The sequence below is a fragment of the Sphaerodactylus townsendi genome, linkage group LG04, assembly GCF_021028975.2.
Source record: "Sphaerodactylus townsendi isolate TG3544 linkage group LG04, MPM_Stown_v2.3, whole genome shotgun sequence".
Taxonomy (NCBI): domain Eukaryota; kingdom Metazoa; phylum Chordata; class Lepidosauria; order Squamata; family Sphaerodactylidae; genus Sphaerodactylus; species Sphaerodactylus townsendi.
In genome coordinates this window covers 49470164-49497343 of record NC_059428.1, presented here as the reverse complement: position 1 = coordinate 49497343, position 27180 = coordinate 49470164, and the positions used below count along the sequence as shown (strand labels likewise).

Sequence of the window (27180 nt, the reverse complement as noted above, 5' to 3'; positions counted from 1 at the left end):
TGTTGAAAGTCAAGCTTGAGATCCATAGAAACAACAGGTATAAAGTTTAAGGCCATATCCCATTGCGTTGGCCAAATAGAGCAGTCTAGCGCCATTTATTCTTAAGTTTTTGCATATGATATTTATTAGTCAAGTATTCTAAAACAAATAGTTTAGGTTTCATTTTCTCCATTGATTCCATGGGAGTTTCCAGGGGCAAGGGAGACTCTGGGAACACTTAATACTCTAGGGCCAGATTTAGATACCAATAAATGTTGCAGTTGTAAATATTGCCTTTTCACAGAGGTTAACAAGTCATATCTAGATCTCAGCTAATAAAAAGATAAAAACTCATTGCCCATAGTCTATGTATAGTTGGCTGTCATCTGATTCTATTGCCTCTGACAGCTGCTCTCTTTACGCTCTCTCCTATTGCCAGAGAACCCTGAGAAATAGGAAAAGAACAGTACTGGGAGCTTTAAAATGGTCCTCAATATTTCCAGATATTCTCAAAATTTCCCAGGATATTTAAGAATTCGTATTAAGTATTCTGAAATCCTGAATCCCATTATGGCTGACTGGAAGACAGTCAAAACATACCAGTAAGGGTTTGGGGGTATTTTGGTATATTTTCAGCCCAGAAATATCTGGGTACACATCTCTAATGATTCCTTCTAGATTCTATCTGGCTGTTTAATTCAAAGGATGTAACCATATTAACTTAAAGCAGTGGTTCTCAACCTGGGGGTCGGGACCTCTTAGGGGGTCAAACAACCCTTTCACAGGGGTCGCCTCAGACTCTCTGCGTCAGTGTTCTCCATCTGTAAAATGGATAAATGTTAGGGTTGGGGGTCACCACAACATGAGGAACTGTATTAAAGGGTCATGGCATTAGGAAGGTTGAGAACCGAGTTTCTAAAATGCTTTGATGGGGGAGACAATAGGTTTCCCTTTAAAATATTTTAAAAATCTCTTATTGTGTAATCAGAAAAGCTGCTCCGTTTCCTCTAAAACACAGACCATAATCTCCATTTTTTTTATCAACATCAAAAGATCTTAACAACTCTGAATTAGAGATTTTTCAGCCAATGACATTTCCAAGTATAAGATAAAATGTCAAACACAAAGAAATAAGTTTGTTTTTTCCCAACACAAGAGATTCTAGTTACCCCGTTATGCATTAGGAAATTATTTTCACATATGAGTAGCAAAAATGCTACTTACCCAATTTGAACATATTTTATGTATTTGCACAAAATGCTTTTCTACATATGCAGTAAGATTAATTTCCTGACCTTTTATCTTTAACCACAGATTTGCATAGAGTAATGCAAGCTTTTTTCTGTTTTTTTTTTTTTTGGTGCATGGTGTCGTGGGAGATTAAAGGGATTAAATGTTTGACATCACCCTTTTGTTGCGCTAAGACTCCATCAAAGGGTATTCTGAGTGGGTGGCAAAGCACTGGAGAGGAATACAATCTGGAGATGACAAAAGAATGGATGGGCATGGGATGAACAGTATTCTGTGTCATATTTACTAGACTTATAATGCTAAAACTGCAGCATCTGGACAGCAAAACCCAATGATGTGGATTTTAATAAATTTTTAAAACTGCAGACAGAAGAGAAGTTAAAGAAGAATGAAAGCTGAGATGCTTTTGCCTCCAACAGTCAGCGATGCCTCATATTACCTGCATCTTTTCCACCGTATGATCTTCCATAATAACCAGACCACCAGAATGAAAGATTATTAATGTGGGCTGATTGAGCTGGTTTCACTCCGGTGATTGGAAGACATGGTCCTTGTAATAAAACTGTTGCTTTTCACCTGCATCTGGCCGACAGTCCTTTTAATCAGTCACAGTGACCATCACCACCACCATTACCACCACCATCATCCTCAAAGGTCGTTCGCGAAAAGGCATAACAGGTGAGCAAGAGGCATGTTTGGCATCATGGCTGCTGTCTGTTTATGTATTCACTTTCTGGACCACATCACCCGACAAACAATCTGATCATTTCATCCGTTTGTCAGAACCCAGAAATAACAGGAAGGAGAAGGCACAAATGCTGCTTAAATCAGCAAAAGCAGTAACAGAATTTCCCCTTTCCTAATGTGTTATATTTGTTCATAATCTTTCTTTATGTACAGTGTGTGAGCATATTATGTAACCATCTGTTAGCTACAAGGGTATTAGTTAGCACAAAGGACAGCCCAAAAATGTGGAATGCTAAAACAATCTCACAAAAGAAGCTTAAATTGTTTTTGGTGAGATATTAATTTCTATGTTGATGTTATAATGTGTTATTATATTTTTCTTCTTAAACCTGGATGCTATGGTGGCTGGAGTAAAAGAAAAAAGGAGTGGAATACAGTAACATTGGAATTTTGATAATATGAATGTGAAATTATTTTATCAAAATCTCCAAGTGTGATCCTAAGAACATTTTGCTGTAAGTAAGCCTAATTGAACAGACTTGAGTGGAGTCTGGGGGACCTCTTTAGGATTGCTCTCTAAATCCCAGCACTTTGTAGACTTAAATTTATGTACGTTTGTGTCACAATCCCCTGGATATATCTTCCTGATAATCCTACAGAGATGAATTGGAATTGCATAAAATTATGTTGGAGTTTTTCAGAAAATATTCCCAATATACTACATTCACAAGACATGATTGAATGAGATCATCTTACAGAAATAGGTTCAAAAGCATCTTCCTTTCCTGTCTTTTCCTTTACCCACCCACTCCCTCCACAAGGCATGGTCAGGGCTAGGGATGCCAGCCTCCAGGTAGGAACTGGAGATTCACTGGAATTACAGCACATCTCCAGACTACAGCAATCATCTCCCTCCCAAGCATTCATTTTCTTCAAAGGCATTTTCTCTATGGCACTGTAACCCAATAAAGTCCCTGTCCTCCTCAAGTTTCCTCCCCAAATCTCCAGCAGTTTTCCAGCCTCCTGGGTCAGGAAACCCTACCTGCCCATCCCCTGACAGTGGCAAAGGAGGACCTCACAATCCTTTTGGAAGCAGAGAGGTCATCATCTATCTCTTATTCTGTGGAGGTGTCCATGTACATTACAGGGGTCACTCAATTTTATATACACTTCCAGTTATTTGAATTGGAGGGATTGTGTTTTTTTTAAAAAAACAACAGTTTCAAAACAAACATACATAACTTACGTGCTCGGAAGGCTGTGTGAGATGAGATGACTGCTGAGATATGAGTTCAGTTACTGCTGACATGAACCAGATGTCTTGTACTTCCTTCCAAAAGAGAATAAGGAACAATCTGAGTGGGGCATACAGGCAGGGTGATAAGAAATCTGTTTCCACAGTTGTCCTGTTATCCTGTTCTATGAATCACAGAAATTATTTTCTGGGATCCAGTATTCACTGTTCATTGGATAAACATGATACCTTCCTATCTGACTGGAAGCTTATTTTAAAGTGAGGAGCCAGTAATATAATTCATGGAGGCCTGAAGTCATATAGGAGATTTTTATTTAAGGCTGCAATCCTATGCATTTGAAAGTAAACACTGAAACTCAATTGAGTTTACTTTTGAGTAAACTTTCATTGATCAGGGTGTATACGTAATACATTAAATAAGCCCCAGAAACTCTTAGTATATTTCCAGACAGCTGCTTTCCCAGTAATGGCAGCACCAAAAGAAGTAAAAAAGGGAAGGAGTACCTCAATGGAAGGATGATGGCTGTCAGAGGAAACTGGTATGGCCAGCTAGTGTGTGTGTGTGCTGTCAAGTCACAAATGACTTATGGCGACTCTGTAGTGTTTTCAAGGCAATAGTTTGCCATTGCCTGCTTCCACATGGGCTGGGAGAATTACCACTGGGCTAAGGTCACCCAGCAGGCTTCATGTGGAGAAGTGGGGAATCTAATCCAATTCTCCAGATTAGAGTCCGCCGCTCTTAACCAGTACACCACACTGGCTCTCTGAATTAATATATTTTAAACAATTCAGATTTTTTTTCTTTGCGTCGCGAATCACAGCTGACATGGCAATCCTGTACGGTTTTCAAGGCAGGAAATGTTTGGAGGTGGTTTGCCATTGTCTGCCTCCTTCTGGGCCGAGAATTCTGAGAGAACTGTGACTGGCCCAAGGTCACCCGTAGGCGTTGTGAGGAGGAGAGGGGAATCGAACCTGGTTCTCCAAATTAGAGTCTGCTTCTCTTAACCACTATACCCTGCCACTCTTAACCATTACAACATCATCAAGTCACAGTTGACAGGCAACCCTGTAGAGTTCTGGAGGGAAGAAACAAAAATGTGTCTTCACATGAGGTATCAGGTCAATACTGTCAAGAATATGTCTGCCAGACAGGCCTAAACCTGAGCATGTCTTTAGGGTTGACAGGCAGGAGACTGAGGGATAGCCATTGACAACAGCATGACATCAGTTTCCAGAAAACTTGGGGTTTCCTAGAGAGGACTGACATAACTTCTAGGTTTCCCCTGGAAGTTACAGCATGCCGTTGGCCTGACGATCATTTCAAAAATATTTCTTTCAGAGGCCTGTCAACCTAACTTTGTTTATGTATTTGCTAGATTATTTGCTCATGCTCTTAAGAATAACAAAGACATATTCTGCAGGGTTCTTTCAGAGATGCACTATTTTGGCCCACAACATTTAAAAATCTACTCCATCTTTTCTAGCACTTCTCTTATATTACAAGCTAGATACATTCAGCCCAGGTTTTACTTGTTGTTCAGGCTTTCTCCTTTTTACTATCTGAATCTAGTCAGGCTGCCATGGAAGGCTTTGGTAGTTCTTGCCCAGAGACTGTAATGAAAATGTTTATAATGGACACAAGGTAGGATTGTAGGGAATGCTAACCTCTAGGCGGCACCTGGAGATCCTCCAGAATTATACCTTATCTCCAGTCTACAGAGATTAGTCACCCTAGGAAAAATGTTTGGTTTGGAGGATGGAGCTTATGGCACTGTACCCCACTGAAGTCCCTGTCCTCAGGCTCTACCCCCAACTCTTCTGGAGTTTCCCAGCCTGAATCTGGCAACCTTACCCTGATCCTGCCAATTCCTACAGTTAAGCTCTATGCAGCAATGTCACTTCCAACTCTTCACCCAGAAGTGACATTCCTGTGTTGAGCATCGCCACCCCCATTTATTCCCTTTCATTCTGTTAGCAAAGGTGGGGGATGGGTTTGCCCACTATAAGCCAGGAGTTTGCCCACTATAAGCAGGCAATGACATACATAGCATGAGGACTGCAGAGGCTGATCACCATGGGCAGGCAACTTGTAAGATGAACACCTTCAGCTCGAATGCCATCTTCTTCTGGAAGCGCAAGTGGCATGTAACTACCTTCTTATTGCTGGTCTGGAACTTCATTAGAGATCTGTTCTGGGATTGCCTTATCAAGTTCTGCATGTGCTGGGGAACAATTTTTTATCAGTTGCCTCCTATTCTTTCAATATGTTTCTGACAAGTGTTTCCACTGTATAAGAACATGGCTTAGCCATTTTTCTTGTAACTGATGCAGGATATACATCCTGTCTCCTGGAGCTTTATCTTTCAACAAACATCAGTCAGCATTCTGGGTGTCAGTGTTGCTGATGTGGCTGGCAGAGTGCTGAACAAAATGTTCCCCACCAGGAAGAGTGTTAGAGTCAGTAAAGCTAAATGGAGAACCATCTAATAACGTTTTTTGGAGGTATATTTGATGGTTTGGACAATGAGTTCGACTTGACCATTGGTCTGGGGGTAGCCAGGGCTGGAATGTGTAAAGCAGATTCCCCAGTTGGAAACAAATTGTTTCGTCGTTGATCTAGCAAAAGAAGCATAGTCACAAGTGGGGAACACCATGGTGTGCAAACAGTGTTTCCATCTTGGCTAGAACCATGCCCACCAATAACAAAACATCAGCATATTTTGAATAATGATCAAGCAATTTAGGAGACAGGGCTGCTTATTGAGCTCAAAAAATATTGCTGCCAGTTTGAATCAAGGCAAGGCTGGGGTGTCATGTGAGATCACTGGCTCTTTACGGTTGCTAGGTTGAAGTTCCTGGCATCTTCAGTTCATGGTTCTATGTCAGTGGTGGCGAACCTTTGGCACTTCAGATGTTATGGACTACAATTCCCATCATCCCCTGCCAGCATGGCCAAATGGTCATACTGGCAGGGGCTGATGGGAATTGTAGTCCATGCTTTATCTGGAGATAAGGTTACCACAATATTAATAGTGAACATTCACGTTGGCCAGCCGCCAGTATGTGATTTGACAAGTCCGTGCTTTTGACCTCTGCATGCCTTGCTGAGGACAATGAAGCGGGGTCTCTTGAGAAAGACTGTGCCCCTTGAGAAATATTTTAGGATTATAACAAGCAAATCATCTTAAATGTTGGTACAAGACTTTTTTGCATTCATTACTTGCCGTGGTTTTCTGTGTACACAGATTACCCTCCTGTGAAGCGTCCTTAGCCAAGCCTTGGGAAGCAACAGAGTGAACATATAGAAGCTCACAGGGAAGACCAAAAAAGGGAGAGTGGATGCTTGTAGGTTGGGAGGAGCAAAGAAATCTGAAGAAAACAAAATGCTCCATGATTTCCTTTGCCGGGAAAACGTAGGCAGAGGAAAAGTCACAGTTTACCAGGTTTTGAAAACTGTGCGGCTTCTCTGACCTGGACATAGACAATAGGTATTTTCTGCTAAAACAGTCATGATCCTAAGCCATCTTTGGGTGTATCTGTTTGTATTTCTGGCTGTTCTGTTGGTATTTGATGAATAGCCTCTATTCTGTTGGAAGACATATGACTTTCCAACTCTCCCATTTCCTAAAATCCTCAGAAGAGCTCCACCTTTGTATTTATTTTTATTTTTCAATTTTATTCACTTTGATAACCTGCCCTCCCTGGCCACAGCCAGGCTCAGGCATCTAACACACATAATTTCAATCATAAAACAATTTAACAATTAAATATATAAACATTAAAACATCCCAACATTTAAAAGCATTCACAGATAGCGATTTGAATATCAAGATCTTCCAATATCCATATGATAGATCATCCCAATCCCATTCTATTTTATGATTTAGCTATTAGGGTGGGAAAGGAGGAAGGATACAAAACTCAAGGGCCCATATGATGTAATATATCCATGGCAGCCTCAGCATTTTGGTTTTACAGCCCTTGCAGAATTGTTAATATCCCGCAGGGCCCTAACATCTGCCAGCAACAAATTCCACCAGATGGGAGTCACAGCTGGGAAGGCCTTGGCTGTTGTGAAGGCCAGCTGTATGTCCTTGAGGCCAGGGACTGCCAGGAAAATGTTACCAAAGGGCCCTCCATGGGCAATATGGAGAGGTGCTGTCTCAAAGATTTGACAGACCCAGACCACTTAAGGTCTTAAAGGTTAACACCAAAACCTTGAAAATGATACAGAATTCAACTTGTAACCAGTGCAGCTGGTGGAGGACCAGTCTTATATGCTTCCTCACCAGAATGCCAGTGAGCACTCTTGCTGACACATTCTGGACCAGTTGAAATTTCCAGAGCAATCTCAACAGCAGGCTAGCATAGAGTGAATTATAACAATCTAGCCTGGAGGTAACTGTTGCATGAATCACTTTGGCAAGGTCTGAACGGGACAGATGGGGGCCTGGCAGCGATGGATAAAGGCCAGGTGACTGTATATGAGCTTGGGCATCCATGGATAAGGAGGACTCCAAAGTCACACCCAGGCTTTTGGCAGAAGGGGCAGGTGTTAAAGTCTTACCATCCAAATTGGGCAGTTTGAGTCCCTGTTCTGGCACCCTTCGTCCCAGCCACAGGGCCTCAGTCTTTGCTAGATTTAATCTCAATCTGCTATGTTTCAACCATTCTACCACAACCTCCAGACACTGGGCCAAGATATCAAGGGTAGTGGCATACCAGCATATTGATAACAAACCAGCCCAAAGTCTTAATCAGCTGAGGCAGGGGTCACATATAGATGTTAAATAATATTGGGGAAAGGATTGCCCCCTGTGGCATTCCACAAATGAGAGGATGCCACTGAGACATCCCCTCTACAAATGCTACCCACTGTTTCCTATCCCAGAGAAATTAGATCAACCATTGTGAAGCCATACCCTGCACTCCAGCAACTGTGAGGCAGTGGGTCAAAAGATTGTAGATGACCATGCCAAATTCTGTGTTGAGGTCTAAAAGTAGCAGAAGTGCTGACCTGCTTTGATCCAGCTGGAGATGGAACTCATCCATGTTGGTGATCAGCATGGTCTCTGTCCTGTGGCCAGAATGGAAGCCAGTTTGGAATGGATCCAAGGCTGATGTATCATCCAAAAATACTCACAGTGTTTCTTGTTCCTTTAAGGTCAGAAGGATTAGAACTCTCTCCCTAGGGGAGCTCCTTTGGGTAGACATTTCATCTGTCTAAAGCAGCTTCTGAAAAGAGTTACAGTATTTTTATTGCAACAGGCATCGGGAAGATGAGTAGGTGACCATTTTAAACTGACCTGTTACATCATTCCACTGTTTCATGTAATTGGGAGATTTTAGTAGGCTGTAATCTGATTTAATTGTTTTAATTGCTGTGATCCTTAAGCATTTTGTAATTCTAATTGTATTTTTCATTGCCGCTTGAGAGAACTTAGTATGTGTAGAATTTTTAAAACAGCCAAATAATTTTTTTTAATGTAGCAAACGAGAACTTAAGATGAGAAAACTGGACAGCACCAAAATGCGGCCCATAAAATCAGAACAGCTTCTCCGCATAGAAGACCATGATTTTGCACTGAGACCTAGCTTTGGAGGTAAGAGTTGTTGCCCTTGGTTTTCCATGCTTGTGAATTGTTCCTTCTTCTGCAGCAAGCGTTTCAGTCCCCAATCAACTAGGTCATTTAAAAACGAGATCAGCTGTTTAACTGTATGCTCTTTTCCCTGCAGTTTAAATTGAAAACGACATTAGATGACAGGGCAATCCTAGGCAGAGTGACACCTTTGCCAAACCACTGTAGTCTGTATTAGCATTACATTTATACAGCTGGAAATGATTATGAAGGAATATCCTGAAATACTAATTATCAACTCATTTTATTTTACCCTTATTGTAATTTCTTTGAAGTCAATGTAATTATTTACATTACGTAACATGGTAGCAGATTTTGTGATATTTAAGGGAATTAACACTTCCTCATTATGTCAGATTGGCATATGGAAAATACATTGAAATATATCCTTGGAAAATATCTATTTGTGTTTTGTTGGCTTTTTTATTGTGCTCTTTGATTTCAATTCCTCTAGCTTTGACTCACTTTGTTGCACTTGAATGATAAAGACATTAGGTGTGAAATTACTAATTCGCATATCCAGAGATAGGGATTCTTCATAGGGATAATATAAACAGACAATTTATGAGGACGTAATTTATATATATTTATATATATTTTATATATTTATATTTTATATATATATAAAAGTTATGTTTCTATCCTCCCCTTCTTCCAAGGAACTCAGGGAAATATACATAATTCTGCCACTTTATCCTTACAAGAACCCTGTGAACCAGGTTAGGCTGAGGTATGGGAAGGCCCAAGAAAGCTTTAATGTAGGGATTTGAACCTGAGTTTTACCACTTCCAACATTCCACTACAGCTTATGTATTAAATTCCTATCTGCCCATGTGTCATCAAAGAAGCTCAGGAAAGTATACATGGAGAATCTGTCCATTTTACCTATTCCTGTAAAGTTCGGGATTCACTTTGCACACATTGCTGTCTTGTTGGCTTGGCTAGAACCTTGCATTCAATCACAGGGAGCTATTGACAAGGGAGCTGTTGACATTCAGATGTCTTATTTTCCCCTAATATTTTGGAGCAACACAATTCTGGGAAGTTAACTCCTAGGGTTGACTATGTTACTCTGTTGCAGCAAAGATAAAAAGAGATCTTGTGGCACCTTTAATATTAACCACATTTTATTCCAGTAATAGCCTTTATGGGCTTTTATTCATGGAATTTATGCTGGAATATAATTGTGTTAGTCTTCAAGATGCCACAAAATGTTGTGAAAAGTATACTATATACTTTTTGTGATCAGTTGTAATAATCTTTTAACATACAAGATATAGCTACCAATAAATCCGACCACAGAAACTGATGCTAAGATCTTACAGTCCAGTATTAGAATTCTCAGGGAGACTATAACTTACATCTTCTCACAGGAAATAAGACAAATGTACAACTGAATAATTCCATCAAAATCAAAGGAATGCTTTTAGCAGCAACAGTCTCTCTGGTTGTGTTGTTTTCCCTCAGTTACTAATTAGATTATGAGTGTCAATAATTAATGGTTTACCAATCTTAAGCAGCCATGAAATGGTTGATTAAAAATGTCCCAGGCACTGCATGACCTCATTTAAAATCTTATGTAACATCCATATGTTTCTATTATATTCTTTACAGACCATCTAGAAAAACAAACTGAATTTTCCCAAGAAGGTTTTAAATACAGAAAATGCAGAAATAAGTTCCATGTTTGTTGGAAAATTTTCTTAAATATTATTTAGGAATCACTCTTTAAAATGATGTGGAAATAGGCTATTTCTTTGTAACAAAATCTGATTTTTCCTGTAGTTTTATTGGACTATATATATGTGAAGGAAACACAGTGAGTTTTGTTGGGAATGTTAAAGGCTTGGCACTTGACTTTTGATCCAAAAGTCTGTAGATGTTTTCATATGGATGGATACACACCATCAGATGATTAAAAAATAAAAACTGTAATAAAGTTGGTGGCTGAGATCCAGAACAAGGAATGAAATAGGAGGGATGATAAAATGTAGGTCTCAACAATTTTTGTTTAGATATTAAACCAGTGGTACCTATTTTGTGAATTATCTGTTTCCAAAACCTGGAAAAAGAATAGAAATCATGACAAAACACAGGAACATAAGATTATTATAAGTTTTAGTTAAACAAGGCACAGGAGATCCATATTATTAAGCTTGTTTCTGTACTCTCAAAAGCATAACTGTTCTGTGCATGTATAAAACAAAGTTTTTAATGAAAATGAGAATCTTCCAAGATTGTTATAAAGTCTGGAATGTGTAGTATACTGTTATTTGTTATTTGAATGCTAATTCACACAGGAAATGCAGCATATCAAAACAGACCAATGAAAGGGCTACCACAAGCCAACTGACACAAGACACATTTTGTCTTCTTTTTAGAATAATGCACAAAAAGGGGGAAAGAAATATACAGTTCTTATTGTGATTTTAAACTTTGTTATTGTTTGTATCTCTCATTATTTTGGGTTTGATTTAATGTGTGAAACATTGCCTAGAATTTATCAATTGATCAATATTATTCAATTTGAACCTTGACCCGTTTTTGACTTTGAAAATCGTACTGTTTCAAACAACCTGGAGGTAGAAAGAAAGGACAGCATTTAGCCCCTGTTAAACAGTAGGCAGCATATGGCCAATTCCCCTCACAAACCAAACAGAAAGTCAGCTTTTTGTCAGATGCTTCTGTCCTCCTGTCCCCACCCCTCTACAAAGAGCTGTCCTTCAGGCAATAGCACCTGTCACTCTGCTTGTAAGGATAGGGCAAATACTGGCACTGAAACACTGATGCCATTGCTATTCCAATTCCAGAACTATATCACACTGAAGGAATTGACAGGTATTATTTTATTTACAACTTTAAGCAACAGCAGAGGTGGAGCGAGGGTGAACTGTGCCTGAGGTGCATGCGCTGCACCCCTGCAAGGGCACCGTCCACCCCCGCCATGCCCCGGAATGCCCCTGGAACACCATGCCACATCCCCACCACACCCCCTCTGTGGCCCTGCCATGCGCCCTCCGCTGCTCCGCCCAGGACGTCGAGCCCCACCCGGCCCTGTTGGCGCTACACCACTGAGCAACAATCGGAATACTTAAACTTATCAATATATCTAAGTTGCAACATGGCCCCTAACTTAAATTGAGAGGCTGGCATTATGGACAGACAAGACAGATCTCTGAAGAAAAATCTGCAATCTTAAAAGAAAATGGGGGAGTTAACCTCCCAAAATGATAGCAGCACCTCCTGTAGCTTTAAGAAATGAATGTCCTCAGTGGCCATGGCTAGGCAACCACAACAGTACCGCCAGCCTTCAAGCCTTGGTTTCTGTCAGGGAAAGGCAGGGAGACGGGCAGGACCATTTCCCAGTCTGTTTTGCCCAGGCCTACCAGCAGCTACTGAGCAACTTGCTTCCACTCAACTTGCATGATTCACCCAGGCTCAACTGCTAGCCACTGTTCAATAGCAGCCAGGAAAGGGGAAAATGAAATGCAAACCCTTGTGTATCTCCTGTTTGTTAGTAGTTACATAGCCTTAATTTTTTAAGAGCTTACAGTTTACATGCCTAATAATCACAACTGTATCCTTGGTTGTTTAAAGGGTCACCGATACCAGTAGGCATTGATGTACAAATCGAAAGTATTGACAGCATTTCAGAAGTTGACATGGTAAGCTTTTTATCATCCAGTCATGGCTATAGCAAAGCTTGTTTTCTGCTGCTCTAGGACAAGGGGTAATGGATTCAAAGTACTGGAAAAGAGCTTCCACCTAAACATTAGGAAGAACTTTCTGATAATAAGGGCCGTTCGACAGTGGATTATGTTGCCTCTGAGTGTGGTGGAATCTCCTTTGGAGGTTTTTAAGTAGAGGATGGATGGAAAAATCCTCTACTTTAAAAAATCTTCTATCCCTCTAATACAGTGGTTCTCAACCTTGGGGGCGGGACCCCTTTGGGGGTCAAACCACCCTTTCACAAGGGTCACCTAAGACTCTCTGCATCAATGCTCTCCATCTGTAAAATGGATAAATTAGGGTTGGGGGTCACCACAACATGAGGAATTGTGTTAAAGGTCGCGGCATTAGGAAGGTTGAGAACCACTGATCTAATAGTTGTTTAATATGCCAAAAAATGTAGCTGAATTTTACGTGACATGAAACTAAATAGCAGCACCTGAGGATTGCTGCAGATCAAACTGATATTAAAAGAGCATCATTCTAGATGGACCAGTTAGAAAGCCGACAGCCCTATTTTTGAACAATGCTTACCCAAATACTGTGACATTGTATGAATGGTACTCCATTGTGTGAGCCCAATAATATTTTCATTGTCTCTTAACCATTTATATACCATGTGGTCATGGCTCAGTTCTGAGACAACTGAGACTTGCTCAGAGTCACCCAGCAGGCTTCATGAGGAGGAAAACAAACCTGGTTTACCAGATTAGAGTCTGCTGCTCATGAGGAAGACTGGGGAATCAAAGCTAGTTCTTCAGATTAGAGTCTGCCATTCTCAACCATTGCACCTCACAGGCTCTCAATGTATAGGATATATATAACAGTTGTCGCAGCTCTGGGAATTTGGTTTTTTTTCTGAACTTGTCGCTCACCTGGTTACCCTTTTACATTACAGCATCATAGCATTTACACAATGTTTTCAATGTCCAAATATTAAATTGCCTTGTATGGTGGGCCAGTATTATTACCTGTGTTTGGGTGTATGTGATGATGCTTAGGCAGATGCTTGTCTAAGGTTAGGGCAGAGACAAGATTTGAACTGGGGGTCATAGCTCATTCCATTAGCTGCTTTGCTTTACCAACTCTCAGAGAAAACTACTAATCATGTAAAGCATGTGTGGCACACGAAAACATTGCATCAGTCAGGCTACTGGATTTCCTCAACTAAGAACTATTTTCTTTCTGCTGCTACATTTCTGCAGTTGTTTTGTGATCTTTGTGAAATGTGATCTTTGTGAATGGCGCTGACATTCACTGAACCTCTTCATCCTTCATGTGCCTACAATTGCATAGCCTGTGAACATTGTGCTGTGCTTCCTGAGGAGCTTTATCCTTGCTCTGTTACTTTAAAAAAAAACTTGGGTTTGCAAAAGTGGTGTCGTAAGGGAGTGCAGAGCGTCTGAACCCAATTGTTTTGAAAATATCGCTTTGCCAGAGACAGAAAGAAGGGACAGCATGTATACTCGGTTCTTAGAATACTAACTTTACGTTAATCTGAGTTTATAACTGGGCTGTGGTCTAACCATTGTAGCAAAAAGTATCAGTTTAGGGTTCTGGTATGAATGGGGCAGGGGGAGCTAGTGGAGTTGCTGATAGTAATTGGGGTCAGTGACTCTGACACTGGAAAGAAAAACAAGTAGACAGGGTGCCTGTCTTTTTGCCTCCCTAAGCTAATAAACCAGAGGAGGGGGTGGTTTCATGATGAAGCTGCAAGGGTTCAGAGGGCTGGGGGATGGGGTTGAGCTCCTTCCCCTCCCTTGACCTCGGTCTAAATCAGGGCCCTTTGCAGCTTCAATTTCTTTTTTAAAGAAATCGTGGGAAGAATCCCATCAAGGATCTTACAATGCTTTTTTCTGAGTTAGTGCTAAGGTGATACAACATAGAGTGAACCCAACTCAAAATCTTTAGCATTGGGTACTTTGACAAACAGTATTACAGTCACTAATTCATACCTGGTGATTTTTTTAAAAAAACATCCCTCTCCATTTCCTATACATTTTCTTTCTATAAAGGATTTCACCATGACTTTATACCTGAGACACTACTGGAAGGATGAGAGACTCTCATTTCCTAGTACCCGAAATAAAAGCATGACCTTTGATGGAAGACTCATAAAAAAGATCTGGGTACCTGATATATTTTTTGTGCACTCCAAAAGATCATTCATCCATGACACAACTGTGGAGAATGTGATGTTACGTGTCTACCCAGATGGCAATGTACTCTTCAGTTTGCGGTAAGCACGGTGTCTGTTTCTCTACCCCCCCCCCCTTTCCGGAGAGCAAACACAGCTGAATGAATATTAGTTCATTGTGATACAGACTCATAAAGAACATGAACTGAAGGTTTGTTTAACAGGGCCCATGAAAGCCACAGATTTCCATTAGTCAGGCAGGGCATACCTACACAATACACTCAAGATGTGTTGGGTCCTGGGCAAATGACTGGCCTTGTAGTCAGATGTACAGGGGAGGGGTGGGGTGGGGTGTGGGGAGAGAAATAATTCAACTTCATAAGCATTTGTTCCCTTGGAGCTATGAGGAAGAACAGTGAGTGAAGTTCCCATTTTCCCTTCCACACAACCTTTGCCAGCAGAAAAAGTGATGTGTATTGGGGGTGGGGGTGGGTTTGACACCTTTTCTCTGGCTCTGTGTGCCCTAGGAGGGACAGTTAGATCCCACAGTGTTTAGCGCATGATTTAAGAGCAAGGATTGGGGACCTCTTCTAGCAAGACCCAAATATTCAGCTATTAGTTCTGTAGAGGGAGACCTCCAGTAACAGGATTGGGGGACATTTTAGGCTGCTGCAGGAGTTGAGAGGCAAGAAGATTGTACTCCATGAGTGGCAGTCCTGCCATTCATAGAAGAACTCTAGGAAATCCATGATAATTAGGTATGTTTTGAACAGTATCCCATCCACAACTCAAACAGCAAAAGCAGATTTGACAGTTCTTACCTGTATCTGGCCCCATTGTGTGGATTCTTTGATCTCCACACTATTGGTCATGTTCACATTTAGAAATATTTCTAGAACTACAGATAAAAAGTTGCCTGGGTAACAGTGTCCCCTTAAGTTGCTAAGTGTCATGGCTTCCCCCCAGAAATAGTGGTCTTATGAACATGTCAGTTAGGTTTTGCCTGGTCTTAAGTGTGTCCATTTCATTGTTAGATTTGGCTCTTGTCAGACCTTGCCTTCCTGCCTGCTGAATTTTTCCATTGTTCTGGAAATCCATGTTTCTTCTTTTCTACCCTCCTGTCCTCAAAACATTCAAGACCAAACAATTGCACAACACTAAATGTGAATTAATTTTGACTTTTGGACAGTATTAATTAACAATAAACGGTGGTTCAACCAATTAATTATTTCTCCCCACTTTTAGCTTTGGAAACTGTGTATGAAGGGAAAAGATTAAACAGCTGAGGTGACGAATCAGGGGAAAAATAGAATGATGTATAATTGTTCCCAAAGACTGTGGAAAAGAGGGGTATATGATAGGAGATGGGCATCTGGCATGACCATGCCTAGACAAAGGCCGAACTTGAACTTGAGTTTTTACAATTTTATAAGAGAAAGCCTATCTCCAGAAGCTGAGGAAAAGAAGAGGCTGCCCACTTAAGACTTTCAATCCACACATTTCTCACCTTGGCAATAGAGGAAAGAGCACAGGGGCTTCTTTTCTGCCCCAGTGGTTGAATTTCTTCTCAATGTATCAGTGCATTGACTTTAGAATGTCACCCTCAATTTTAAGTTTTCAACAGTAAAGGTTACTTTTTAATTTACTGTATTATGTTTCTGACAGAATAACTGTTTCAGCTATGTGCTTCATGGACTTCAGTAGGTTCCCACTTGACACTCAAAACTGCTCTCTTGAACTGGAAAGCTGTAAGTCTGTCTTGGTTTTTATACTCTGTATCTGCATATGTATGTTTTTAAATAGAAATATAACTTAACGTTATATTTCACATTAACACTTATGCTCTGCTTCATTTCTATTTTTTAGTTCTTTTTTTTAGACTTCTGGTTGGATCTGCAATCCAAATCCTATTTCATTGTTTATTGAACCTTGTTCATTGTATTGTCTCATTCTGTGTAATCTGCCATGAACCTGTGAGAGAAGGGCAGACTATAAATAATGTGTGTGTGCGTTCATGCTGTCAAGGCACAGATGACTTATGGCGACCTTATAGGGTTTTCAAGGCAAGAGACATTCAGAGGTGGTTTGCCATTATCTGCCTCCACGCGGGCTAAGAGAGTTCTGAGAGAATTGTGATGGGCCCAAGGTCACCCAGAAGATTTCATGTGGAAAAGTGGAAAATCAAGCCCTGTTCTCCAGATTAGAGTCGTACGCTCTTAACCACTACATCACATAAATAAAAATGAAATACACAAGAGCATTTGGTCTCTTAAGACTTCACTAGGCTCTGCAAATATGTTTGAGAATATCCTACCAAGAACAGTGATGGTGAGGATGGGGATATAGTAGAGTGCATAGGATCAAAGCCAGGATGCCCCCTTTCCCCCCTCTTTATCACATTTTTTATTCTGGCTTTCCAGAAAGGAGCTTGGAGTAATATACATGGTTTCCTTTTCTTCATTTGTTTTCACAACCACCATGTGATATAGATGTGAAGGACCATCTTCTTCTACATGCCACTGTCCTAATGAAAGGGATAGATAGGGAATAGTTTCCCTTAGAGAGGAAAAGAAAGAGAGGCTCAGACTTTTCTTGATTGACTGCAAACTGACGTCACTAAGCTTGCATACATCTGTGAGGTATTTCATTCCTGAAGGATATGGATGGGACTTTGCTGTTCTCTGTCCCACATTGCTTGCCTTTCCATGCCAATTTATCTCTTGGAGTCTCTTGCTTGCCTACTGCTCTCCAAACCTTGTCCCACATCCAAGCAAATCTACCTACTGATGCCTGCCTGCCCAAATGCCTTCGTCTTCTTGCATCACCAAATGCCCTTGCCCCATCAGTCTGCCTTTTCCTAATGGTACGGTTTTTCAATATATGTGGCTATAGTGCTGTTGGTGTGGAATTTTTCCAATCACTTCTCCCATAAACTTGAATGTTAAACATGCTTGGTTTTCATTGCATCCGAAAAGGGCTACTTTATTCTGTCTATTTGAAACTTGGCACTATGCATGCCCTCCAGGAATACTATGACCCCCTCTGATTTTTGTCTAATCTTGATGGAAAACCATGGGGGTACAGACCCCCAAATGGTATCCATATGCATCTTTCATTGGAACCAAAGGATAATAATAAAATGGTATTATGGTCATGAAACCATAATGAAATAAATAATAATGAAACAAAATGACATACAACAATCCAATAACGAAATAGTTATTTTTGGAATTAATAGAAAATAAACAAACTCCCATGCACAAGTTCTGACTATCACTAAAGAACACTGGCTATCCATGTTCAGAATTTTCTGTTTATTTCTAATATATTTTAAGTTTAAAATGTATGTGCTTTTAACACAAGATCACACTATCATTCATTTTTTTAACCCTTTCACAGATGCATACAATGAAGAAGACGTGATGCTTTATTGGAAGCATGGCAATGAATCCCTCAGCACAGATGAGCACATCTCCCTGTCTCAGTTCTTCATTGAAGAGTTCAGTGCTTCTAGTGGACTTGCATTCTACAGCACAGGTATAGCATCTGACAGGTGAAAATACTGATATTCTAACCCTCTATTAGCAAATAAGAGCAGTAAGTAAAATGCCTGATGCTCAAGAACTGTTCTCCAAATAGACTGATCTTCTTTCTCTGCAGTAGGTTTATCTGGAATTAGGCTTCCACTTTTACTTATTTATGTATGTTGTAAGTGCATTTTTTAAAATGTAGAACAACAGATATGATGTTCCTTGCCCCTACTGCTGGTTCAGGTTTGCATGAATGAACAAATATACTGTGTGGCTCGAAGATGCCAGTTGTCGGCTTAGCTGTTCCTTGCCATTTCTTTTGGTGCAAACCCCCTCCCCCAATGTAGAACCCTATAAGGAGAAAACTTGTTTCAGAGAGAGCTGCAACAGAAAAGCAGCCATTTTGGAGAAGGTTAAACACTGTCAGAGGCTTTCACAGCCAGAAGAATCAACTGGCTGTTGTGGGTTTTCCAATTTGTGCGAACTTGGCCTGGTAGTGTTTGCTCCTAATGTTTCACTTGCATCCATGGCTGGCATTTTCAGAAGCAAATCATGGTAAGATGTGGAATCTTATTGTGACATCCTTCTGAAGACGCCAGACATAGATGCAGGTAAAATGTTAGTAGCAAATGTGACAGAACAGGCCTGCTTTGACTTGCAGACTCTATTCCACCCAGCCTTCTCCCAAGGGTTCCCAACCTCTCCTGGAAAGGCTTCTCTCTTTTGGATAATTTCTGCCACCGCCTGAACTCTGTAGGCATTTCCCACCCGGGGGGGGGGGGGGGGGGGGGCGCCCCCAGTTTCCTTTCAAACTCTGAACTGCTGCCAGCATCTAGCATTTAAAAGTATTTATTAAAAAAGAAAGTGTTTACAAGCATATGTTTAGCATAGCACTAGAATTGAACAAGGGATTCAAAAGAAATGAGGGATAAATCCAGTTCCTTTGTCCATTCTTTAGTACATACCCTATCAGTTGTTAGAATAGAATAGGTAGTTGTTACAACTGTCTACAGATCTTCCATTACCTGGAAGATGTCCTTCAGCTCCACAGGCAAGCACATGGCCAAAACGGTTGTCTCCTCCTGCCCTCAGGCAAGAGCTCTGTCCCTTTTGATAGCCCCGGCCAAAAAAGAGCTTCCTCCTTGCTCCCAAGTGTTTTATCAATTATCAGTCCCCACACCCTTGACCCGGTCAGTCTGGGTCAAGGAAGTTTTCCTGTCACCTCCAGGAATCTTCCTCCTGATGCTCTCCTATCCTTTTAAGACTTCCATATCTGTGATACCGAAAAAAAGCTTAAATGTTCCCTTCAAACCTCAAGGAGAGGGGGAAGTGATTTCTTCATAGCAAAAACTACCAGTCTGGAAAATCCACAAAAGTCCAGTTTAAACACTGTTTCTCCTCCCTACTTTCTCTCCTAACCTCCTCGTCCCATGCTAATGCTTATAGTTTTGCTACACACATTTGTGTATTTTATATAGTCCTTGCACATCGTATATCTCCAGTTGGGAGGTGATGTGGAAGAGCTCCACCTGAGACCCTGGAGAGCTGTGACCGGACTGAGTAGACAGTGCTGACCTTGATGGACCACAGTGGTCTGATTCTGTATGAGGCATCTTTGTGATATGATAGGCATATTAAAGCCCTTAGAATACTATTTTCTTATATTCAGGTGGATTGTTTGTGCTCTTCATAATATATGAGTTCTCTCTACACAACAATATTTCTGCTTTATACCACAACCCCTTTGAGAGTAAAAACTAGGAGTGCCCGTTCGTGGGCTTTTTCAGATCTCGGGTACATTTTATGCCTGACAGTCATCATCCAACTCCTCAGTGTTAGGCTTGACTCTTGTCTGTTGTGTGTCATTTTTTGTGGTAGAAATCCAGGATCTGGGATTTTGTCCTCAATTCATAGTGAGAAGTAAAACACAACTGTCTTTCACTGGCTGCCATTGCAAGTGTGAGCAATGTGATGCCTAAACTTCAAAATTCCCATCATAATTCTGAATACCACCTAAAATTTGTAGACTGCTCCTAAGGGGTCTGTATAACCCCTGTGGAGAATCATTAACATATACTTAGCCATAATAGTAAATACAATGGTGCTGCCTTATATGACTTGGAAGATTTTTCATACTGTTACTCAGTAATGAAAAAAAGACCTTCTTGACCTGGTCAGAAGCATACTATCTGTTATCACATCCTGACTCCTGATACTATGTACTACATTCAGGACCCAGGACCATGCTTTGGCTCAAACTGGCTACTTTGCACTGTTTGCTGCAATAATCTACATAATCAGTTGATGATGGTATAGTCTCATGCTGATCACTAACAATTCTGGGAATATGGAGGGAGAGCAGGACTGCATTCACTGGCTCTGCTTGTGACACTCACATACACCCTCCCCGCCCCCCCATGTTGGTCAGATCATCTTTGTGGAGGCTCTACCCAGTCAGTACAGTGAGCCCAGAGCCCAGCAGGCATGACCCTGCACTACTTTGTACATGTTGACCATGGCTGGATCTTAGACATTTTACACAAAGAATATGCCTGTTTAATAATTATGAGTACATTAGAAGGACTTTAATATTAAATATTATAAATTCATACAGATTATATATATTGTAAAATAATTTTCACATATACCAAGTCAATTTTTTATAGATTAATTGGCAAAATTTTATTTACAGGAATTACACAATACAGGTCACAATTCCACATATATTATTTTGAAATGTAATTCCTAGTATAATTAGCAGTCTGTTTTGTACCATCTCCTTTATAGCTAGAAAGTCATATTTGTCATTTGAAGAAGATAAAAATAAGTTAGTAAACATATTTGTCATTAAAGTTAGTTCAAGCAATTGCATATATAAAGCTCTAGTTAAAAATAAACAACTTTCTCAGGGTGGCAAAATGTAGGAAATATCTAACTGAGATATGTTTTTAGAGTTTCCTTTACTGTGAGGGATTTCCCCTGCAATTAATTTGATATCTGCTATAAAAGCAAGTTCCTGTCTCTGCAGCTACAATGTCTTCCTTTAATTCGCCCTAAGCCATATTATTGTTGCTCCGTGTACTGTGTTAGTAGCTAGGTAAGCAGTGTCCCCTAGGTGGCGCTGCTGATCCAGTAATCAAATTGCTCTTCAAGTGTCATCATGACAGATTGCTTTGGAAATTCAAAGACGAAACAAGCAAAAATCCAGGCTTGTACATGCAAACTTTGGAGTGTATCTGAAGTAGCTCTTCAGAATGTAGCTATGATGTATTCTCTTCACAGTGTCAGTGATCTGAAGCCAACTGGGTAAATTTTAAGGACTTGAAGGATTTTAAGCCAACAGATATTGTGGGAATAAAGCTTCAGTACTTAAAGGCAATTCCAAATTCTAAGGACTTCAGTTTATATTTCTGTTGCAAAATACTTTAGGGTCAAATATTAAAGAAAGACATTTAAGTAAGTAAAAGGGGCAGGAAGCATTCAGCACAGCAGCGTGGAAGAGACACAGGACAGTGATACTTCTGTTTATTTTTCAACAGGATGGTACAATAGACTTTTTATAAATTTTGGCCTAAGAAGGCATATTTTCTTTTTTGTTCTACAATCCTATTTTCCATCGATGCTGATGGTGATGCTTTCATGGGTTTCTTTTTGGATTGACCGAAGAGCTGTTCCTGCTAGAGTATCACTGGGTAAGTTCTCGCATAAAGATATTCTGGAGTGTGTTAAAAAGTGAGAGAATGAGTTAGGTTTATTGACATTATTACTAGCTTGGAAAAATTGTGTGTCAATAGATCAGAATCAGAGAGATGACATTATTTTGTTCTTCCTATGCACTTTGACATTTGATTGATGATTGAAAAAAGGAGCATAATTTCTTTTTGCATATTCTCATTGTACCGTGAAATTGTATGCTAATCTTGGATGGCTATGAGAATATTAAACATGCCTGCAAGTATTCATGCTTGTCTATTTAAAGGAACTAAAAAGGCAACAGCCATGCAACATCTTTTATTAGGACTAATTTAAACATCACATTTTATGGAACAAGTTGAATTCCTTCAAACTCTTCTTCAGGCTATATGTTCAGTAAAATCAGGAACGAAATTGGTAGGGTGGGGGACAGGAATGAAAGCAAAAAGAAAAAATGTACAAGGAGATGGTATAAAAACTCAGCAGTCTGCAGTTTGTTCTCAGCAGTACTTGCATGGGTGCATAGAAAGCACTGCACATTTTTAATAGGGTTTAGACCAGGGGTGTCAAACTTGCCAGGCCAGATTGGGAGTGGGGTGGGGTGGGAGGTTGCCTTAGCTGGCTTGCGGGCCTGTTAAGCCCTTTCAAGTCAGCCATCCCACCCTGCTGCAGGCTTGCCAGTCCAGGCACACACACACTGCCCCCCCCCCCCACCAAGTGCCATTCTGGGGCCATCTGAGGCAGCCACCCCCCTGGGCCCAGCCCAACCAAATCCCATTAATGTCATATCTAGCCCTTGTAACAAATGAGTTCGATGCCTCTGGTTTAGATAGCGTTAGATGCAAAACAAAAATAAAGTCCACTGGGTCAAAGAAGCAAGCAATCCCCCCCCCCCATCCCCACTTTGAAAATATCAGTACAGACATAATTCTGATATACCTCTATCTGTGTGATTATCTGTGCATTTCTTGTGAACTCAACAGTCCTAGAGGAAAAAGTTGAACTCACTCTTCATGGGAGAAATGGTTGATCTAGCCAACACACTTTACATTTATTGCATTAATCATTAGCAAAACTAGAAGGTAATTGTAAGCTGCTTTGTGACTCCTCAAAGGAGAGAAAGGTGGAGTATAAAAACCAACTCTTCTTCGTCTTCTTCCAGAAAGTATAAGAATGCTAGAACCAGTTCTTTATTAAAGGTGGAGTAGAGCATATGTTCGCATGCATTATTATTCATGGGAAGGTTGCCGGAAACTGTGAGGGACTCTGAGTCTTAAAGTGAGGGAGGAGTCTTATAAATGGGGCTCACATCAGAATGGGCCTGTGCATATTCAAGCCTTTAAGCCACAGGTGTCAAACTCGCGGCCCTCCAGATGTTATGGACTACAGTTCCCATCACCCCTGCCAGCATCATGCTGGCAGGGGATGATGAACAGTCCGCTCTGGTCAGAGCAATTATCATGGAGAACCCACCTCTATCTTTAAGCCTTCTTCAGTTATGTAAATTACCCATGGGGGAGGGGGAAGTGCTCGCTTCCAAATACCCCATAATTTAAGGAACTTTATGAGGAATAGCAAAAAAGGCATCTGCACCTTTGTTTCATCCCCAGCCACTCATCTAATCATCACATTCATTTCAGATAAACTTGCATGCCACTTAACACTTCTTGCTCTAAGAAGCGGGAACATTTAACAGGCCCCAAGCTATTGGCAGTATGTCAAGAGCGAATGTGAGCATGCATTAAAGAACAACAATGTCTGGAAACTAGCCCTGAAGGAAAGTGTGGGGCCTTTCATTTGTAACAAAGGAATTCAGAATGCCAACGAAAACTAAGAACCAATAAGCACTCCTGTTTGTGCCAAGAGTCATCCATCACTCTGGGCCATGTTTCCATAGGTGCTCCAATTATTTGGTGGAAGCCTTTGCTGTCCTGACCGCTGATGAGTTGCCTGTGACTGAGATGGGATTGAAGGGGCAGGGGAGGAGACAACTGTACAAAGATTACAGATGAAGCAGCCCAAAGGTAAACATCCTAAGGGACAGAAAGAAAGAAGGCAGGAGCCAAAGGCAGGGAAGTGGGGTACAGTCAGCTGTGGTGAGATAGAGAGGGCATTCAACCAGTTTCCCATGTTATACCTATCTTTCTATGCACATTCCTATCATTTGGTAGGCATTACATGTGATATTGTCATGTGATGTGATATTAAATATTGTTTTTAAACATCTTCTTTAAGATAGTGAATGATACTTTTTTATGAATGCAAGGAAAATATCCTTCAATCAGGGGAATAGACAAGGATTCATTTTGTGAAGCTAAATGTGTAACGCTTTAAAGGCGTGATTCCAAGGGGACACTGGCGTGGAGTTCTGGGAGGTGGGATGGGGGCAGAGGATACACCGGTGCACCAGGTGCTTTCCCCCCTTGCTATGCCTCTGTAAATAAGGTCTATGTTTTCTTTAATTACTCTTTGTAGTAATACCTAGAAACTATGCAGCTTATCATTTCTGTTTGTCCCCCCCGCCCCCTCAAGAATCAATATGACTGAAGTAATAAACATTTGGCTTTATTGTCCCATGTCCATATGCTCCAGTACTGCTTCAACCATAGCAGTTCTACAGAATCAAAGCTATGTTTGAATTGCTGGAAGATTTGCAAATGAATGGTTTGATTTGCTATTACTCATACTTGCATTAACAGAGCCTTAATGTTATTCCCAGAGATTGGCCTGTGAGTATAACTCTACTTACTTAAGGGATGCCCCTGAGAGCCATAGGTTTAAAAAGAGAAAGCATGAATTAATGTATCTGTTAAGAATCATGGCATACTCTCCATTCCATCAAGCAAAATTTGAAGCTTCCTTCCAGACTAAGGATTATTCCTGCAATGAAACTTCCTCCAGTCATGGTTTTAAAGTGGGAGACAATTTTTTTAAAAAAACTTTCAGTATCACATGAGATACTAGCAAGCTGCCTGATAGGAGTTGCATCTGTTGGTTTCCAGCCCAGGCTTTGCCCTGGCAGCACTCTTCCTTTCCCCAGGCCCTGCTTTCTCTCTTTTCTCTTTCTCTCTCTCTCTCTCTCTCCAAAGTAATGGCAAACCTTACCATCTTATCAATGGAGAATACAGCAGGGCTCTGCCATCTTATGTCAATATCTACACGCTATTTGATGGCTCCCTTACCCTTTAACAGTACTGTTACAGTCCATTCTTGTTGCAGTGTTTGTAAGATACACAAATAATGCAGGCATGGAAAATGTGGTGCAGTGGTGGTTTTGATTACCTGGACGGGTTTTATTCATGACTGATAACATGAATGTTGGTATACAGTATGTCTTCTTCACCTTCTTGAAACCCTTCAAACTTCATTCTTCCAGCAAAGCTGTTAATTTCCAAGTGTGTGTGCTTGTGAAAAACCATAACAAAATATGCCTATACAGTTACTAGTGTTCTGATAGTTAAAAACCCTATCATTTGGATCTAACAAATGAGGAGGGTTGTGTTCGTAATGTGTTTGTAGAATTTCACATCTGATTAGGTGTACTGGCTGTCCTAGTGGTGAAATATTGCAACTGTCTTGCCTGCTCTAATGCAATCAGCCAACCTATGGCATGCTATGTCTCAGTACTACTATCTTCTCCTCTAGATGCAGCTACTGTACATAATGCATGAAATGTGTTAGGAGGAGGCTCTGTATGTGAGGTAACTCCAGGATGATTCATTATTGTACCACCCTAATAGTGGTCTTTTCTCCACAAACAAAATAAGACATCTGGCGGACTCTGTGGCTCTCATTGTTTGTCCACAGCATGAATAAAAATGCTGGAAGTGTTTGAAAGGAGACAGCCACCAGCCCATGTTGGCCCTTGCCTGCCCAACTTAAAACTTTTTTACTTTCATTTTTCCTCCACAGTGAGTTGTCCTTCCTGCTCCACATTGCTTTATTTGTGAAGAATCTTCCTGAGTGTGTTTGCTCTGCAGGTATCATGGCTACCTGGCACTACTCAGAAATTAAATACATACCTCACAAAAGCAATGTTAGGAGGCTACAGAGACTGGCGACCTCCTCCATTCCACAGCCATTAGAGTCCCCCCCTCCTGATCCTTGGAAACTCGTGTGCCACTCTGTGCCCCTAACCACATGCCTCCTCCACCCCAAGCCTCTCGTTTCAACCTCTCTCTATCCATTCTCCTTTGTCTCTACCATCCAAACTTACCTTCCAACCTTACTGGGTCTAGCCTAACCTTTATCCTCTACCTGTCTCCACCTTGCCTCTGTGTATTTAATCTGCTCACTTGTGCCACAACTTTCAACTATCTTTAGTGACCTAGCCTTTCCTCCCCACCCCATCTCACATTGCCACCCTCCCCACCCCAATATTAACCTTCCTACACCCACCCCAAGCCTCACCTTGCCACTCTGCCCCACCAGAACACTCACCTTTACACCTCCCCAGTTAGGCCTCAGTTCACCCCTCCCAATCTGCCACCCCTAGCCTCCCAGCCCTCCTGCCCTCAGGCTCCTCTGTTTCTCTTCTTTAGCCCCTCCTTGTTTGTCCTCCCTCACCCCAAACCACTCCTCCTCCACCCTCACCCCTCATCTGCCTTCAGGCCACCTCCTCACCCCAAGCCACACAGACCCAGGACCAGGCCAAGTGTTGCAGGCAAGGGTGGGGGGACCACTACAACCCACTAAAGCCATTGCAGGAGGAGTGGCTGCTCTTCCACTTTGCACAACAGGGCCCATTGCATCTGTCGCTTTGCTGCTTTCGTTGAGAATAATGCAACCCGAACTGAGATACTTTTTCCCAAGGAGGAGGCTGACATCAGCTACTTCAGGTTGCTTCCAGTGTTTTCAGGGGAACAGCAATGAAAGTTTGGGGGAAAGTCAATGCTAACCCTGCACTGTCAGCAAACCAAAGTTGGTAGAAAATCAGCAACAATATTACAGATCTTGAGTGCTCAATTATTCCCTGTGATGTATATTTTCTGAGTAAGGTGGAAAGGAAGACCAACCATCGGCCTTTTGTAAACAGTTTGTATTATTTTGTAAACAGTTTGTATTATTGTGCACACTTTCACCAAATGCAGGAGCTAACTGGTATTTCCCATTGATTCTTAGGTATAACTACTGTGCTGACAATGTCAACCATAATCACAGGGTATTTTCAGTGTCTACAAACATGGATATATACTTATGGATCAGTTTCCTCTTTGTCTTCCTGTCTGTCATTGAATATGCAGCTGTAAATTATCTCACCACATTTGAGCAAGAAATGCT

General features: G+C 41.0%; 1 protein-coding gene across 1 annotated transcript; it reads left to right on the top strand.

Moving 5' to 3' along the window:
• The first annotated feature begins 1399 nt into the window (after nt 1–1399).
• On the top strand, nt 1400–27180 carry GABRR3 (gamma-aminobutyric acid type A receptor subunit rho3). The gene is made up of 8 exons (XM_048494302.1): nt 1400–1908; nt 8663–8775; nt 12409–12476; nt 14556–14779; nt 16343–16425; nt 18077–18214; nt 21747–21899; nt 27022–27180. Exons 1-8 carry the CDS (start codon nt 1775–1777, stop codon nt 27147–27149), a joined length of 1041 nt encoding a protein of 346 aa, XP_048350259.1. The 5' UTR covers nt 1400–1774; the 3' UTR covers nt 27150–27180.

Bases quoted from the DNA above. Each gene is read 5' to 3' on its own strand.
- GABRR3 (XM_048494302.1), top strand. From the start codon at position 1,775: ATGGTCCTTGTAATAAAACTGTTGCTTTTCACCTGCATCTGGCCGACA. The intron at 16,426-18,076 runs GTAAGTCTGTCT...ACCCTTTCACAG, and splicing joins CTCTCTTGAACTGGAAAGCT to ATGCATACAATGAAGAAGAC. The intron at 21,900-27,021 runs GTAAGTTCTCGC...ATTGATTCTTAG, and splicing joins TCCTGCTAGAGTATCACTGG to GTATAACTACTGTGCTGACA.